General features: G+C 30.5%; 1 protein-coding gene across 2 annotated transcripts; it reads right to left on the bottom strand.

Annotated features, from left to right (window-relative positions):
• Positions 1-7563: 7563 nt before the first annotated feature.
• On the bottom strand, positions 7564-17263 carry HCAR (coenzyme F420 hydrogenase family / dehydrogenase, beta subunit family). 2 transcript variants are annotated; one of them, XM_047321362.2, is made up of 19 exons: positions 17105-17263; positions 16919-17006; positions 16603-16687; positions 16036-16147; positions 14587-14671; positions 14433-14474; positions 14251-14329; positions 13381-13432; positions 13221-13283; positions 12967-13064; positions 12744-12779; positions 12598-12659; positions 12432-12459; positions 11536-11615; positions 11052-11121; positions 10918-10975; positions 10680-10744; positions 10498-10592; positions 7564-7947 (listed from the first exon to the last, which is right to left on the bottom strand). In XM_047321362.2, exons 1-19 carry the CDS (start codon positions 17211-17213, stop codon positions 7857-7859), a joined length of 1398 nt encoding a protein of 465 aa, XP_047177318.1. In that variant the 5' UTR covers positions 17214-17263; the 3' UTR covers positions 7564-7856. The 2 variants fall into 2 exon arrangements, with proteins under 2 accessions (XP_047177318.1, XP_087951738.1); XM_088095612.1 differs by lacking the exons at positions 7564-7947; positions 10498-10592 and having other exon boundaries at positions 10704-10798.
• Between the last annotated feature and the right edge of the window lie 74 nt (positions 17264-17337).

Below are 17337 nucleotides of genomic sequence, written 5' to 3'. Positions count from 1 at the left end.
GTTATAGATGTCGGGCGCTAAGGGGGTCCGACGTCTATAATAGTATAGATGTCGGGGCCCTCACTAATATGATGTCTTTCTGATTTAAAAATTCATATTCGCGGGGCTTATAGGCGTCGGTTTAGAGGGGCCCTAACGTCTAGGTGAACGTTTCACCTACCCTGTCAGGCATATAGACATCCGTTAAGAGGGGCCCCGACGTCTATAATATTATAGACATTGAGGCCCATCCTAAAAGACTTCTATACACTAGTGCAGAAACAACGTATAACATCACGCGTTTAACGTCGAACCACTAAATAGCCAACGTTAAAAATGACTGGTGGCATTTTTTTAAATAAATGCAATTATTAAACGTCGTTTATAATTGTAATTCGATGTAAAAGGATATAAAACGTCAAATTTCCTAGCGTTAGATGTTAAAAGGTTAGTGAATTCAATAAAAATTTGAGCGGGAGATTGAAAATTCATTCACTTTATCTTAGCGCGCGAGACCCTCTTCTCTTCTCAAACTTTTCTTGAACGAAGTTTGACGACCATCACAGATATTCTTTCTTTCATTTGATACAAATGCATGTTAATTAACTACTTTATGTATGATTTTCGTTTGTTTTAACCGATTATTTTCGTGTTCTTGTCCTTCATAGATGCATTCTGCTTTCTCTCTCACGAGTGACGACACTTTATTTCGATGAACCCACCTTTTGAAGGTTAGCTTTCGTTTTCGTTTTGAAGAATTTATTTGTTGAACTTGTTTTTTTTTTTTTTGAACTTGTTTATGGTTGTTGTTTGGTTGAACTTGTTTGTCATTGTTGTTTGGTTGAACTTGTTTGTCGTTGTTGTTTGGTTGAACTTGTTTGTTGTTGTTTGATTGAACTTGTTTATTGTTGGTTATTGTTGTTTGTTGTTGATCAAAGTTCATGCTTTATAAAATACCAAAAACTTGAAATTTGTTGTTTTTCTGCTTTTCAAATATGGGATAGAGTTGTTAAAAAGGATCACAATTAATTAAAAAAAATAAAAAAAATTGATTAACATCGAATATTAACAAAATTCGACTTTAAGTTAACGTTGTATATTGACAAAATTCGACCTTAATTTAACGTCACCCTTTTCCCAGAATAGGAGTGGTCTTGGAATCTCCAAGGTAGACATGTTCTTCTCCATCCCCTACACTAGTGTAAGAGGTAAGGCACTTCTGTTTGCACAGATATGTTTGGTAGCACCAGAGTCTATCACCCATTTTCTTACATTGGTCATCAGATTTACTTGAGAAACGACAACAACAATAATGCCATCTCCTTCGGCTATATTTTCCCTAGGAGGATTGTTGTTTCTCACTCTATGTCTGCACTATAGTACATGATGGCCTGAGTTTTCGTATACAAAACAACTTGTTTTCTTCTTAAAGGTGAGTTTAGATTCATTGGGATGGGATTTAAGAAAATTATTTTTCTCTTTGTGATCAGGTTTTTGTACGTACCTTTTGGGAGCAGCAACAATTCTATACATGTCTAAAAGGATGGACATGCGTTCTTGCAAGTGTCGGAAGTTTTGTCCAAAGGAAACCTCGACTTTGGACACGTCCAGAAGTGATTTTGCGAAGACTGTCTAAGTTCCGGAAACAATCGTTTGGCTCTCCAAAGTCATGTTGTTGATGTCACCCCTAAGTTCTTAAGATTGTTGTAGAAAAGCTAACAAAACAGTTATTCTTAACGCGTGTAGTTTCACTGTTCTTAAGAACTTATCCGCGGTGTATTGCGCAAGTCTCCTAGGATACAACATGAACTTTCCAGAATATTTCTAAGGATTTCAAAACTAGTAAGAATCTCTAAAAAGAGTATAAAAGTAACCCAGAATATTTTTAGAAGAGAAAAGAGCTAAAGAATGAAATTAAGAAGAGAAAAGAATGAAAAAAACTGATTTTGGTGTGTTTTGGAACGAAAGAAGAGTTCCTTAGAGTAAAAAAGAATAAAATCAATAAAAGAAATTAAAATTAATAAATGTTTTAACGTTGAATAGAACTTGTAATTTATGAACATTGCAAATAAAGCTTTTCACAACGTTCTTTCGCAATAAAGATTTTAATGTTGCAATTTATGAACGTTGCACGACAAGCTTTGTCAAATACATCTCTTAGAAAAAGTTTAATAATATGTCTATCTAACTTATACTTGATATCATCAAGTATACAAACCTTGTTTTTACAAAAAGATTTTGAAAAATCTTAAATACATTATTTAATCATCCATATTTGTGTATTTAAAATTTTTCAAACCCAAATAAGAAATATTTTTCACTTTAATAATTTATATATATTCTTACGTTATATTTATAATTCATCTTATATAGTGTGAGAATTTAGAGATGAATAATCATTACTTTTAATAATAAACAATGATATTTAAAATAAATGAAAGTACAATATTTTAAAAGTCAAGATAAATAAATACATGTCGAATGGGAGACAATACAAATTATTTAAACTTTTTTACAATGTGATTGTTTCAAAATCTAAATTATATTTTTCTTGGCATTGGCTTTTCTTTACTAGTTAAAAATACATTTAAAATAGATAACTCATAAAAATAGTAGATTTCTATGTAGCCATAAGATGTAAAATGTATATCCTTTTATAATCATTATGATTATAACTAATCATATTTAACATTTGTTTTATAATTCAACATCAATAGTCAACATAGTGAGTAGAATATGTAGATATTATACATCGGATATGTAGTAAGCAGTGTATAAAATGCATATTTCATATCGAAGGTTAATCAATTGATGACTTTTTTTTTTCACACCAATTCTAAACTGATATAGGATTCCTTATTAGAATAGATGATTGTAGTCTTCTGGAATGAGATCATGGTAGATCTCTCTGGGCCAAGCAAATCACACATTTTGGGCCACAAGGATATCATCAAATTGCTAATTCATCAACTGACTTTGCCTCTCAAACTCACAAAACATTTAATCATGGAAAATGTAAAATATTATCAAATCTAGACTTGTAACAAAATTATTAGCACAACACCTTTTAATGTTTAACTGTTGATAATATATGTATAATGTGTTCGTCCAGAATCAGACAATTAACTAAATGGTATAACCAGACAATTAATTAGATGGTTAATCAGTGGTTCCGCTGAAATTAATCAAAAAGTTAAATGATAGGATTAAAACTATAATCAATATTAAGTATGATTATATTAAGTTTGAATAAAACATTTACTAATTAGAACATAATTAGGTCAGTATTAATAAGAAATATATTTTAAAATTTATAAATATAAGTTTATAATATTGAAGTAGATTAGTTATATTTATTATATATTTACTGTTAATACTTTAATGTTAATGTTGAAAATTTCACATCAATTTGGTTTTATTTTGAATCGATGTGAATTAGAAAAGATTTCAAACATGATTCTGATACCATATTAAGAAGTGAACTTTAAATTTAACTCAACATTACAAAATCAACTTATACAATAGTTTGTATCTCACTTATATATCATAATTTGACTTATTTCTAACTTCGTACTAACTTTAATATAGAAATATTTTTTAGAAATAATTTTTAAGTTGAACAAATAATAAGAAAGATATAGTAAAGAAAAATCCTTAAGCCGGAGATTGAAAACTATTTTAGAAAAGACATGACCTCGACGAAACAATATTTTTAAGTGTATCTGTTTTTATGTTTTGGAAGCAGACATCTAAAAATAATTAGTGTGGAATGTGTTGGTCCACAGATTTCAAAGGAAATAAATAAGGAGTCCTGAAAAGGAAGACAACCCATGATAGAGAGCATTTTCATTTGGATGGTTCTGAGAGAAAAGCAGCACTGTTACATGTCACTGAACAAAGATTTACTATTAGAATTGGAATCCATTAACATTTCTGCACTGCAGCACTGTACTTTTTGTCTCTGTCACGTTACAACTTCCAAGGTTTCTCATAAAAGCTCTGCAGCCACTCAGCTATGAATGGAGAGAGAGAAGCACATGGGTGGCACCACCACCCTTTCCTAACCCATTCCTCCATCTTCTCCTCTCTATTCATTCTAACCATTTATATTATCAAAATTTTAATCTCTCACACCTCTTCTACACATTCACATCTTCATTACAATCTTTTACTTAAATCACTCTAATTCTTACTTCCAATATCAATTAATACGTAATTTTATCCACATGTTGAATGTGAACTTTTATTATGAATTTGATTGTTCTTCCTTCCTCTATAGTATCACTCCATCATCAGTCTTAAATTATTTTTATTGTCATTTGATGAATCTTAAATTATTGTTCTGAATCTTTATATGTGATGCATTAATGAAACAATGTGAGTTTGTATCTTTGACATGAAATCACATGATTCAACTGTTTTTCTTTTCACCAATTCTCATACAAAAATTACAAGATTACACTTAAATTATTAAACGAAAAGAAATAAAAATAATATTGAAATCGTCCTATTTAATAATTTTATTACTCTAACAGTAGTTGATTCAATGTAGTAGTTATTTTATTTATCTCAATTTCATTCTCATTAATTGCTTAAAATTCCTTTTTGTGGTCGTAGAATGAGATACCTATTTTTTGTACAAATAAAATAAATAAAAATAAGAAAATTTCTCATAATATCCTAATAAGGTCATGTTACTATGCATCTTGAATTCTTATAATATCTAGTACTATCAATCTTAGGCTGAGTAATAAAGGTATGATAATAAAATTATGTGTGTGGCAAATTATCCTTTTTGTTATACTTGGATTTTTAAAAAAATAATAATTGCTAATATATTTGTAAATTGCGTACACTATTCCTTTCTAAATTTTGAAATTATACAAACAGAAACTATATTTAATATTTTTCTCACACATATTTTATTTTCTAAATTGTAAAAAAAAAAGTTAATATGATTTTTTTTTCAATAAATCGCAAAGAATGTGACAAAATGAATGATAACTTGAAAACTTCACTACACTTGATATATTTATTATAATATATGTTTATTAATTATAAGCATATTACATAGTATATCATTAAAAAAAGTATACATCATCTTATGCGAAAATTATAATATAGAGAGGTTATATTATACCAAACGAGCCTTAAAACTAAGTTGTTTTTATTATTTTAATTATATTCGAAGCTATGTTTTCCTTCCCTCTTTTCTTAAACAAATTGGCAATTGGATGTAATATATAGATTCATAGTTCAAAAGTTTTTAAATTGTTTTTAGCAATAATATTTGATTAATTTCTCCCAAAAACAATTTGTTCAAACTTAATATGAATTATCTTTCCAAATATCCAATATAATTGTATATTAAGAATTTGAACTTAATTAAGTTTGAATAACTCATACTAGTTAATCCAGGTGTTCAGTGGTAGGTATTCAAAATATAATCTTTTTTGTAAAAGTTTAAATCTTGATTAACCTTAGCTGTATATTTAAATCAGCAGCCGACAAAAGCTATAATTTGAGTGAGTTTGATTAAAAAGAAAACAAATGCAGAAGAGAAAGATATTCTTAAGATGCTCTCATTGCTTAGCCACACGATGCCTTATCATTTCATACATCACCTACATATATCATTTTATAACACTTTTATCTAAAACATTTTTATTGCATAATTTTAAAATCAACTTCTTATAATAGACTAATAATACTCTTTATTAGCTGAGTTTATATTCAGTTCAACTTTACAAAATTAATTTCTAAACTAAAAACTACACTACATTTATATATTATAATTTAACTTTATTCTTAATGTAAGATTTCTAATACGTTATTTCAAACGAAAAATATTAATATCTCAAACATGATATACGAAAATATTAATATCTCAAACATGATATTAGATACTTATAGATAGTTTAACATAGTTTAACATGAGTTTGATAATGATGATATAGGTTAGGTTTCATATATGACTTTCATTTAAGTAAATTTAACATCACAAAATCGATGTGTAAATTATATTTTACTTATTTATATTAATTCAAACTGATTTATATTTGGTGTGAGATTTTCAACTATTAGCCACTAAATAATTAAATAAATTTTCATACTTCTTAACAATTAGAAATAAAAAAAATAGATAAGCTAATTTAAAAAATATTATGATTTTTCTTAATTATGTTTTTATCTCTACTTTGTTTCATCATACATTTAAAACTTGGAAACAATACTAATAAAGCACATAATCCATGTTAAAGTTAATATATGATTGTTAATTGTATTTATTTCAATTTACATGTTAATTAGTATATACTAAAGTTTACAAAAGGATAATGGATCTTTTAGGGTTGGGTGTGCACGTACATTGTTTCCATTTTTGGTATCATGATGCAAGCACAATTATCCACTTGCACGTGTTATGCTTTCCGTATCCATGCATTGGACATCATGTCTTGTGTGTAACTCCAAACCAACCACTTTTACGCTCTTCTAAGGGATCGTTTGGTACACAAACTTTATTATTTCTATGTTGCCAAAATTTAATTCCTACACACCATTTATTATTTTAATTTAATAGAGTAAAATTATGTTGTTAAAAATGGCATAAAAAACAATTATAAAACTCTGTCTCCCCTATATAATGATATAGATTTAATAAAGAGTAAAATTTTCTACTTAAAAACGACAAAAAAACAAGTTATATAAAAATGTATTTACTGGTATAAATTACCTTTGGGTTAAAATCTCCCTTAATCTCTTTTACAACCATGTAAATAGGAAGAAGACTAATAAAAAAATCAATATAATTTCAATGATATGAGTCAGGATAATCTTAAACATATTCTATTGGTTAAAACAAGTTTAAAAAAATGTCCAATTGAGATTCTCTTTTGATCTTAGAAAATAATCACTTACTTTGTATTTCACAAAAAAGTTAAAATACAAACTACTTTTTAGTTCCTTTTTAACTTCAACATTTTAAATAATTTATCTTTCTGATTATGTCATTTTCAAAGTTTTAGATAATATTAATTATTTTTTAAATTAATGTTTGTGTATTAAGTAGAAACGAAATGAAAAACCTCAACTATTTTATTAAAATTTATATATATATATATATATATATATATATATATATATATATATATATATATATATATATATATATATATATATATATATTTCCTAACTTCTACATACCAACTTTACATAAAATATAAGTAGCAAATATATAGGAGTAACAACATAAAATTTAATCATTTCTACAGAAGCTCCAAATTTAAATGAAAGAAACCAACCCAAGTAAATCAACCCATTCATGATGATCTTTCTCTTAAGCAAGATTGTTTTCATGAAAAATGTTTTAGACTAACATTCGAATGGTTCAAATTGGTTAAAGAATTAATAAAGAGCATTCCCAACTCAAAAGAATGGTGGCAGATGAATTTTCATGTTACTTGATCAGCACTGATTTACAATCTGTCATGCAGTTTGGAGGCGAACCAAGATGTATCAAGAGATTTCTTAAAATTGATTTAGGAACAAAGCATTTTAGAATTTGGAGTTATAAGTTTCATATGATGCCACAAAAGAAACAAACTTTTTTTCTCACATTTTACTTGTTACAACTTGCAACACAATCTTAAAAAGCTCAAAATTCAGAAGATTGTTATTAGTAAGTTCGAATTTAAATTTTCATATTTACTCAATACTCTATCCTAAATCTTCGTATGAACAGTACAAACTGCTAATCAGTTCTTTAGCCAAATATAAGCTAAGTTATGATTGATGATCATTTTCATGAATTCAATGTAAAATGAAAACTAGAGACTCCATCACCATGCATGCTTTGAAGTTATCTATGACACTGAGAATCACTTGTTAGAAATCATCTTCTCAATTTGACCATTCTGGTTGTACAGATCCACAATTTTCTTTGCATATGTGGGCATGTGCCTATCAGCCCTGCAAACATTTACATTTCAACAATATAAACAAACTTCATATCCTTAACATCCAAAGGTTCTGCTATAAATTATTCTAACTTTAAAGGCTTGTGGATAATACAAGGACACATAAGTGTATTCTATGTAGATTAACTAAAAAGAGTCTCATAGAATCTGTACAAATCAATTCCATGTAATCAAAGTTAAGGAAAAAATCTGAAAAATACAATCAATATCATTTTTCAAGTTAATCAATGAATATTTTTCATTCTCAGTTTGGCAATGGGAGTTTGAAAAGTGCAAGAAAAAAAAAAGTTAATTTAAGGTCTTGTTTAGACGAGCTTCTCCAGAAAAACCTTATAGGAGAGGAAAATATGAATAAAGCAAATGAAATTGATTTCACTTGTAAGGACCCATAAGCTTCCCTAAGAAGACAACCCATATCTCCAAATATGAGAAGGTTGATACCGAAACCACACATGAGAACTTGTTCCTCTTCTTTTTGGAAAAAATACAATTGTATGTAGGTGGGTTTGTTATTAAGGTTGGGTCAATTTCTGAAATTGACCACCTTAAAGCAAGACTAGGTTCCAAAGGACACACACACGTATACGATCTTCAATATGGTGATATCTTTTCTCATATGGCCCAAATTACCACTGTTTGACTTTTCTTTGTTATTGTCGCCCTTCGTCATTGTCCCCTCCATTAGCTGAATAGTGAAGGAAATCTTCATCGAGCAACCTCTCAGGTTTGTTGTTTAAGGGAAGCATGGGTTAGTTTGTAAATTGTCTTAATCCTTCTATGGTCTTAAACAATCTCCTCACGATTAATTTGGCAAATTCAACAACACCGTACAAATTTTGGATTGAAGCATAGTAAAGCAAATCATTTAGTCTTTTATTGCCATACCTCTCTAGAGAAATGTGTACTTAATTGTATGTGTTGATGATGTCACAAATTTCTCAATTGAAGAAGCATTCATGCAATTATTTTTAGACCAAAGATCTTGGACATTTCAAGCATTTTTTTGGATACTGAAGTAACTCAATCAGAAGAAGGTATTGTTATATCCCACGGAAAATATGCCTTAGACATTCTAAAGGAAACATGTATGATTGATCGTAAAGCACTGTATAATCCAATGGATCCAAAGCAAAAGTTAATAGAGTTATGCATTCTCAAACCTAGAAATATATAGAAGCTTTGTTGGGAACTAATTTATTTTGCTATCACTAGATATGACTTGTATTTTGCAGTTGGAATGGTTAGCCAGTTTATGTAGACTCCTCATCTTGATCACTAGAGTGTTGCCATTTGCTTCCTCAGATACCTTGAAAAGGCTACAGGACAAGGATTGCTCTATGAAGATAAGGGAAATACTAAAATAATTGTGCACTGTGATGCTGATTGAGTAAAATCTCCTATAGGCATCCACAACCAAAATATTGTGTTTCCATTAGAAAAGCAAAAAGAAAAATGTGGTTGCTCGATCTATAGTGTTGAAGCTTAATATAGGGCAACGACATCACTCCCTTATGAACTTGTGAAGGATAAAGCAATCCCTTCAAGAGATGAAATTTTGTGAGATACAAAAATGAGCATGTATCATGACAACTAGACAACTATTCTCATCGCTTCCAATCCTATATTTCATGAGAGCCAAACATATAGTGTTTATTGTCATTTTGTTTGGGAGAAGTTGTTATCCAAGGAAATTTGCACGAAATTTGTCAACTCCAATGATCAACTTGCACATATTTTCACTAAGTCCTTGTGAGGATCTCAAATTCAAGTATAGGTTCCAATCTTGGTGTATTATATGTATGATCTAGCTTGAGGGAAAGTGTCAAAATTGGTTAAAAAAACTCGGTGAAGGGATTAACCTGTCAGAATAAGTTAACTCATCTTCTGCATTACCTATTTGGCACTTACGTGTAGAACATCACATGTTTTTGTATTTCACTGATGTAAGAACACATAAATGCATGAATCAGCTAAAGAGAAAACTGTGCCCTCTTAGACATTTTTTCATATTTTCCATTAAACTCTTCCTCAATTTTGAATAAAGATGTATTTTGGCTGAAGGATTGAAGAATCTCCAAAGTATTAGCTAGTTGTACAGAAAAGGTTTGAAAGCTACATTTGACGTAAATCATTGCTTGATTTGCAATCAACATACAAATAAAATTGAGTTGATTGGCAAGAGAGACAAAACATATATGCGATAGATTGTGATGTCAGTGGAATACGAAAATAAACCAAAATCTCTTTTAGATCAAAGAAATTTGTTTCTAATGAAAACCTTTAAAACTTTTTCACATGGATCTTTTGGACCATTTAGAACAAAGAGTTTGGGTGGAAATTACTATGCATTTGATTAGTTGATGATTACATAGGCTATATCTATTATCTATCCTAAGCTAATTAAGGAACTAAAATCAAACAGAATCTGTAAAAAATATCAAATTCGTCCTAATTATTGAGTATTCATAAAGAAATCTCGACATTATGATCAAATTCAAATCATAGCAATTATGTTAATTAGGTCTCACAATACTCTACATACCTTTCCTTGCCCCACAAACGATTCACGTGTAGATAGTTGCGAATGGTATGATAATCAAGTGAATAACGTGCAAATTCAAGACCCTTAGGACCAATCTGAACATAAAAGCCAGAGCCAAAAGTATTGTTATGTCATGCATAATATACAAGCAATAAATGGATAATCTGCTATGAATCTTTTACCAGGTTTAGTATAAAAGCCAGCAGATTTCCAACAAATTTTGGGGCAGGTTGAGAAGGACCTCTTCCTGATAAAGAATTTCAAAGAAAGAAGTAGTCATCTCTGGCAGTATACAGTAGTACTGATCAAAACAGAGAAGAGAAACTCTAAGCCTAAGATAATGTCATAACTGTCATATTATATCATAAATAGATGAATCCAAAAAATCCAATTTTATCACAAAGAACATGTTATATATACCTAACTTAGCTTCATCATCAGCCTTAACAGTCTCCATGACAAATGGTCGCCTATCCCCCTGAATCAAATGGAAAAAATCACACTCTTCTTTATTTTAAAATAAAAATAATATGCTTAAATGGAAAAGTATTTACAGAACTAATTGTTGGACTAATCTCTAGTAAGTTCTCCACAAGACTCAACATCTCTCTTCCACGTTCATTCCTGTCATATCAAGAACAACATTTTATAAGAAGGTTAACCCTAACCCATTCATACAAGGCCCCAAAATTCCTTTAACAAACACCCCTCCTTCAGAGGCTGACACCTGGCAGCCTAATGAATTCGGTACTCCCCCTTCGTTGGAGTAGGAGCCTCAACGACGTTCTAACTCAAGACGTTGGGTTCGTTTCAAGGCTCTGATACCATTGTTATGAAAAGGTTAACCCATTCATACAAGGCCTCAAAATTCCTTTAACAAAAATATACAAGGCTCAACCCTTCCAAAAAGCAACCCTTCAAGAAAGAGTAATGCATGATTTGGAAAATAAACATTTATGAAATATGAAGAGCATATATACACCAAATGATATTGTGCAAAAGGAAGAGACACTTGCGTTTTTTAGTCCATCAAGTTACCTGACTGTAACATATTGTGGATGTTGTGGCATGCTGATTCCAGAATATTTTGGCACTCCCATATATCCAACCACCATGTCCTGAAATTATTTTTCTACTTTCAACTAAATTTCTTAACATGGAAAAAGATGCACAAACAATGTGAACATCAACCAAAACAAGCCTAATAAGGACAAATCACTGGGCAAAATTGGCAATAAACAATAGTTCTTCATACTTCACACACATAAAACAGAAAGTAAATGGAAGTTTTTTTTCTGCAGCTTCTAGTTATATATTAACAATATCAAATTGAAGGTGTATCAAGCATGAAAAATTGATTCTTAGAACAGGAAAAAAAATGCCTAAGGTTTTTAATTAAAGAATGAAGAGAAGTGAGCTCTTACAAAATACTCTTTTCAAGTCTATCCTAAAGTTTAACAAAATAAATGCATAGATAAAATACAATATCTAATCAATAAGTTGTCATAAGTCATCTCATCCGTTAGACTATATTGCCATCTTAAAATACAATTTGAGATCAAATTTAGGCAATAAAAGGGAAAGTGCAAGCAAGAGTATAAAAGTAGTCACATATGTAATCCTTTATAAAACTGAATATTTAATCAAGTATATTATGGCTTAATATATGATGACAATTTATTATGTCTTAATATTTAAGGAATAATTAACCAAAACCAATTTTGACATATATTTTACAAACAAGAAAAAAGTTTAAACATTTTAGTATCATGGGAAGTGATTAAACAATATATGGCAAAAGAATTTGGTGCATGAACAGTTTGTACTTTGTAGACAACTTTACAAACACTTAGAAGATATTAACATAATCCTCCTTAGTCAAAGTAAAATATGCTTGTCAAAAAGACTAGATGTTCAAGCAGATAAGGACTTACAGCTAGAGCATTTGTATAGTCAAAACAGCTGCAAGGAAAAGAAAAAATTCCCAATGTAATGCAACATATAATGAAAGAATAATAAGAAATTGAAGTATAAAGAAAATCATGATTCCTGTATATAAATTTCAAGCCATCACATTATGCAAAGTAAAATAACAATTACCTGTAACAAGATGGAGCAATAACATCTACCAAATCATTTGCTGGCAGACAGAAATAAGGAACCTGTACAGGATAAATTTTTAAACTGAACAAAGTTTCATGCTTGAGAAACACATGAACAAAGTAAAATAAAGGGGTATTATATACCTCTTCTATATGACCATCCAAATGTTTCAAGTGAACCTGCCAGAATGTTTGAAAAAGCAACTTAGGAACATAAAATAAGCTGTAAAACACAAAGATGTTATGATAAAGCACCATTCTGAACAAATCAACTGGTGGTTCTACAATCATAGATTATCATTTCAAAACCAAAACGTTTATTTGTCCATAACTGCTCTAAACCAGAAAGGATTTTTCAGCTGAAAACCTTGTAATCTTGCATAAACTCATAATGTAGAACTGTTTCTGGTGATTCACTCGCAGCTTTTAGAAACTTATCCAGCCCTTCCCTAGTACCATTGTCCACTGCAGAAAGAGAATTTTTGCAAGTTCATTTTTTTTAAAGCAAGAATTTACAAAACTAAACAGATCCATTAAGAAAATACTGATATTTCTGATTTTATAAATATTAAACAAATGATTCAAAGGGTTATATAGCAAAACACTAGACCTTTTCCATACCGCAATTTGTGCCTAAAACATAGAGCTTATCCAAATTTAAGTGATGCTCCACAGACCTTAATGCTGCAATCGAAGAAATTATTCTGCATTACAACATTACAAGTCACAATGGAGAAAACGATGAAAAACTGCAAAATGTAAATCTTTATAGTAGTGATACCTTGCACCTGGCAACCTACACCACAGAAAAGAAGACGCTTGACACCAGCAGCCTATCCATAATGATAATTCAGAAAGAATAATTATGAATATAAAAGGCAGCCTCGGAAGAATACAACCAATAAATTTTATGACAGCTGAAATTTTATGATAAGCTATATGCAAAAAATATCATGGGCAGTTCACAGGTTGGCTTTTATTTGTATCACGACATTTCATTCAACTTTCTCCAAGTTAAAATTTCCTTTTATACATCTAAGAGACTCTTGAATAAACAACTAGTTTACAGATCTTTCTCGTATAAGAGGCAGAAATATAAGTCACCACCCATTCAAAGAAAAGAATAAATTTTTTAAGAACCAGATGCTCTTGGGCAGTATGTCAAATTAACAAAAACAGGAAGAACAGTAAAACCTCGAAGGAGAAATGGAATACTAGTCTTGAAATTAAATGCAATGGTCTCAAAACAATAGAACGGGTTCAATTCTATCCAAACCCAAGGTCCATAAAATGAGGAAAATACAGTGGATGTAAACATTTTTGTTTCCACAGCTCATACAGAATGTCAAAACAACTGAATCTCACAGAGAAGATTCTTAATACTTTCCTCATTTGTATCTCTCAATATCTCTTATATTTTGAAGGACAAAGGTCAAAATGCCCTCGGCTCTCATTCCCATATATTGTTTAGGATTATTTTATCAACATACTCATTCCCATTTATTTACTAGCCTAGATGATGGTTTTTTCATATTCATAGATAAGTTGATTTGCATAAATAATTTGGTAGAATATGCAACTGAAAATTGTATACAAGATTTATCCTAGATCATGACAAATTCTTTCTTCAATGGAAAGATATTTTGCACACCTCAACAAGAGCCAGGGTATTGAGGTTAGGTGATAATGTTGGCTTGACACCTTTAGCAGCCAACACTTCTTCAGGTGTCCTGCAAGAAATTTGAAGAAATAAACAGTGTTTTAAAAAGAAAAATACTTAATATCATGTTGGGAAATTAACTTGGATCCATTTGACAATAAAAAAATGCAGACCTTGCTAAAACAGGTCTTGGAGCAAATCTGTCATCGGGATCACTATAATAAACAAAGTTACATCAAAGACATTAACAAAGAAAAAGTCAGTTTCAGCAATTAAAAAAAAATAGTATCTTATTTACCATCTAGAATTGCAATTATGTTCTATTACCTTTGCACACAAATGACAGCCTCCACCATCCCTGATTTAAGCATTTCTATTGCAATGGTTGTTACTATACCAGTCCATTGAGCTCCTATTAACAGAAAGAGTTTTATATGTAAAACTTAGTCAAGAAACCTGGCCTAAATCAATGGGAAATAAACAGAACTTTTGTTTATATGCAAAGGCCAAATAAGGAAAAGTTTTTATATATGTCCATATCAATACGTTAAAGAGTACTCTTTTCATCTTTTCGATTTTATTGGAAATGGTTAATATATAAAGAACAAACATCCTCATGAGTCATGACTTCTTGGCTTTCCACAGAAGCATAAAACATAGAATCAGCATTCAAATTGGTCTCCAAATTATGCAATCATTTCGACCCTTTGTTTAATTTACATTACGATTCAGTTATTTCAAATTTGTTTCACATGACTTTATTTACTATTTATGATAAGGTCAATGACATTATGAATTTGAATAACTAAAGGACAAAATGCATGCATAATTTAATCAGCGACTAAATTGCCAGAAACCCATCTCCAAGGACCAAAGTATCATTTTACAAGTAAAGAAAACCTTTATTTCCGATTGTTGTAGTATGTCTGAAAGCCCAGTGGATAAAAATATCAATATATGGGAAAATTCTTTCTTTTTTGTTTTTTTGTATCTATTCTAATTCTCACCGTATTCCTTACACCTCAAAATTACCAAAAAGACTATGTCAAACTGTTAGGTTCCTTTATTCAAGGAACCGAACAGCAGCTTCTATTCTCACTCACACACTCAACAGTAGAAAAGAAACTATATGTATGTGTATTTTTATTTCCTCTGTAATGTGTAGAAAGAAAAATACAAGTATAGATCTCCCCCAAGGAAGCCTCCCTTCCTCCACTGGCCAAAAGGTCCAGTCTAAACCCAAAATAATATCTGATACCCTCCTCAGCAACTCAGCTTTTATTTTATACTCTCTCTCCCTTAACAAACTAACAACCTTTCCCGCTATTTACTTCCCTCCCCTTTTATTCCTTCTTACATAAACTTGCAACTTCCTAACACAAACCGAGTAATGAATGAAAATCATTAGATCTTAACCTGTAAAAGCTTCATATTAAAAAGGTAAAATCCATCAAGTTAAGGAACCCAAACTGAAATCCATGCAAACTACAAATGATAAAAAACCTTAAATAGCATGGCTAGAAACAATTTCAAAGTAACAAGCCGAGTACAGAACCATGATTACCGTGAATCATACCAATTTAGGATTAGCCACCAGAACCACATATCAGAAATTCAACTAGAAATAAGGCATGTTAAAATATGAAAAATGAATCAAAGACCCCTCAATCGAAGACCCTCAAAACTGATACAACAACAAACCCAGGAAGAATGCATAAGTAACAAAGACACACCAAAATGAGAAAGAATCTTCTGTTTCCAACTCAGAAGAAATACCTTCTACAGGGAGAAGTTTCCGAGCATATAAAAGTTCCTCATATACCCCTAAGTACGTCTCATCCAAGTTATCAGTTTTCCTTCCTCTACCATGAACAACGGGTTCCAGTCTCTGAAAGGGAAAACATAAGCAACTTTAGTTCGGCAAAATATTTTTACAAGACTAAAATTCTGGATTCAGTTATATCAGCCTTAAAATTCCCAATTAGAAGCAAAGCATGGCAATAAAAGTACATAGGTAACATTCGAAATAGGCATGTATAATTTGAAGTTCAACCACCAGAGCCAAAATAAGAAACAAATAGCTATTGCCCATTGAAATTTCAATTTGACATGTGTGTGGGTCTGTTTAGAGGAGTTTTTCCATAACTTATTTCTGAGAGAAAAATTGAAATAAGTTTCTCAATATGTTAATTTTAACTTAAGCTTGTTAATTCATAAATGCTCTCTCAGAGGTATCATCATTTGAAACACTTTATAAATCGTAAATTTAAAAATAAAACAAAGGATGGCACATAACTTATGCACTGCAGATATATAAGCAACAGAAGAACGAAAGAGACTTACTTCAATCCTAGACATTCCATCTCCCAAGAAAGCACATGCATTCTTGACATGGGCAATGTAATATGTATCACACAACCCACAACGACTGTCCCAAAAGAAAAATAACAAAACCAAACCATGAGAACTAACAACATGGAAAATAATGTATAGCAACTACAGCATGTTCCATATCATGGTTATGCACTCTCAGTGTAATAGTCTGTTAATCAGAAATCTATGATTCTTAAGATAATTATACATAATGATTTATGCTTAAATTATGTGTAAACTTGTTTACTCTTTGACAGAAACAGAAAATATGTAAGTATGTATATACCTGCAATGATCTTTTGCTGGGTAGATGCCACCTGGTGGGATAGGTTTGGACTTTTTCCTCCAGTCCTTTCTCAAAGAACTATCTGTATCTGCTTCCCAAATGGAAGTAAAGGAAACAAAAGATGGGTAAGAAGAGAATCAGATAAAGCATATTAGAGAAATTGAAGGGTTGTTATGAGGATGGAACCTTTGGATGAAGAAGAACAAATGGAGAGGGAAATTGGTAGAGAGGAGAGTTTGGCATGGAGAGATAAGGTAGACATTGTTGAGTTGAAGTGGAAGAACTGAGATTTCATGAGTGAGAAAGGTGTCTTAGATTGTGCATTGTTGTAGCTTCTGCTCCACTAGTTCATAATGATGTGGTCCCAACATGCCACGTACAAACAAATATCTAACATTTTTTCTTCATTTTACTTTATT

This window comes from Vigna umbellata, chromosome 8 (assembly GCF_029865625.1).
Source record: "Vigna umbellata cultivar VRB3 chromosome 8, Vumbellata_1.0, whole genome shotgun sequence".
Taxonomy (NCBI): domain Eukaryota; kingdom Viridiplantae; phylum Streptophyta; class Magnoliopsida; order Fabales; family Fabaceae; genus Vigna; species Vigna umbellata.
The sequence above is the reverse complement of the archived record's forward strand: the minus strand, read 5'-3'. Positions and strand labels throughout refer to the sequence as shown.

Bases quoted from the DNA above. Each gene is read 5' to 3' on its own strand.
- HCAR (XM_047321362.2), bottom strand. From the start codon at position 17,213: ATGAAATCTCAGTTCTTCCACTTCAACTCAACAATGTCTACCTTATCT. The intron at 14,330-14,432 runs GTCTGCATTTTT...AATTTCTTGCAG, and splicing joins CCAAGACCTGTTTTAGCAAG to GACACCTGAAGAAGTGTTGG. The intron at 12,780-12,966 runs GTTTTCAGCTGA...ACATTCTGGCAG, and splicing joins AGTTTATGCAAGATTACAAG to GTTCACTTGAAACATTTGGA.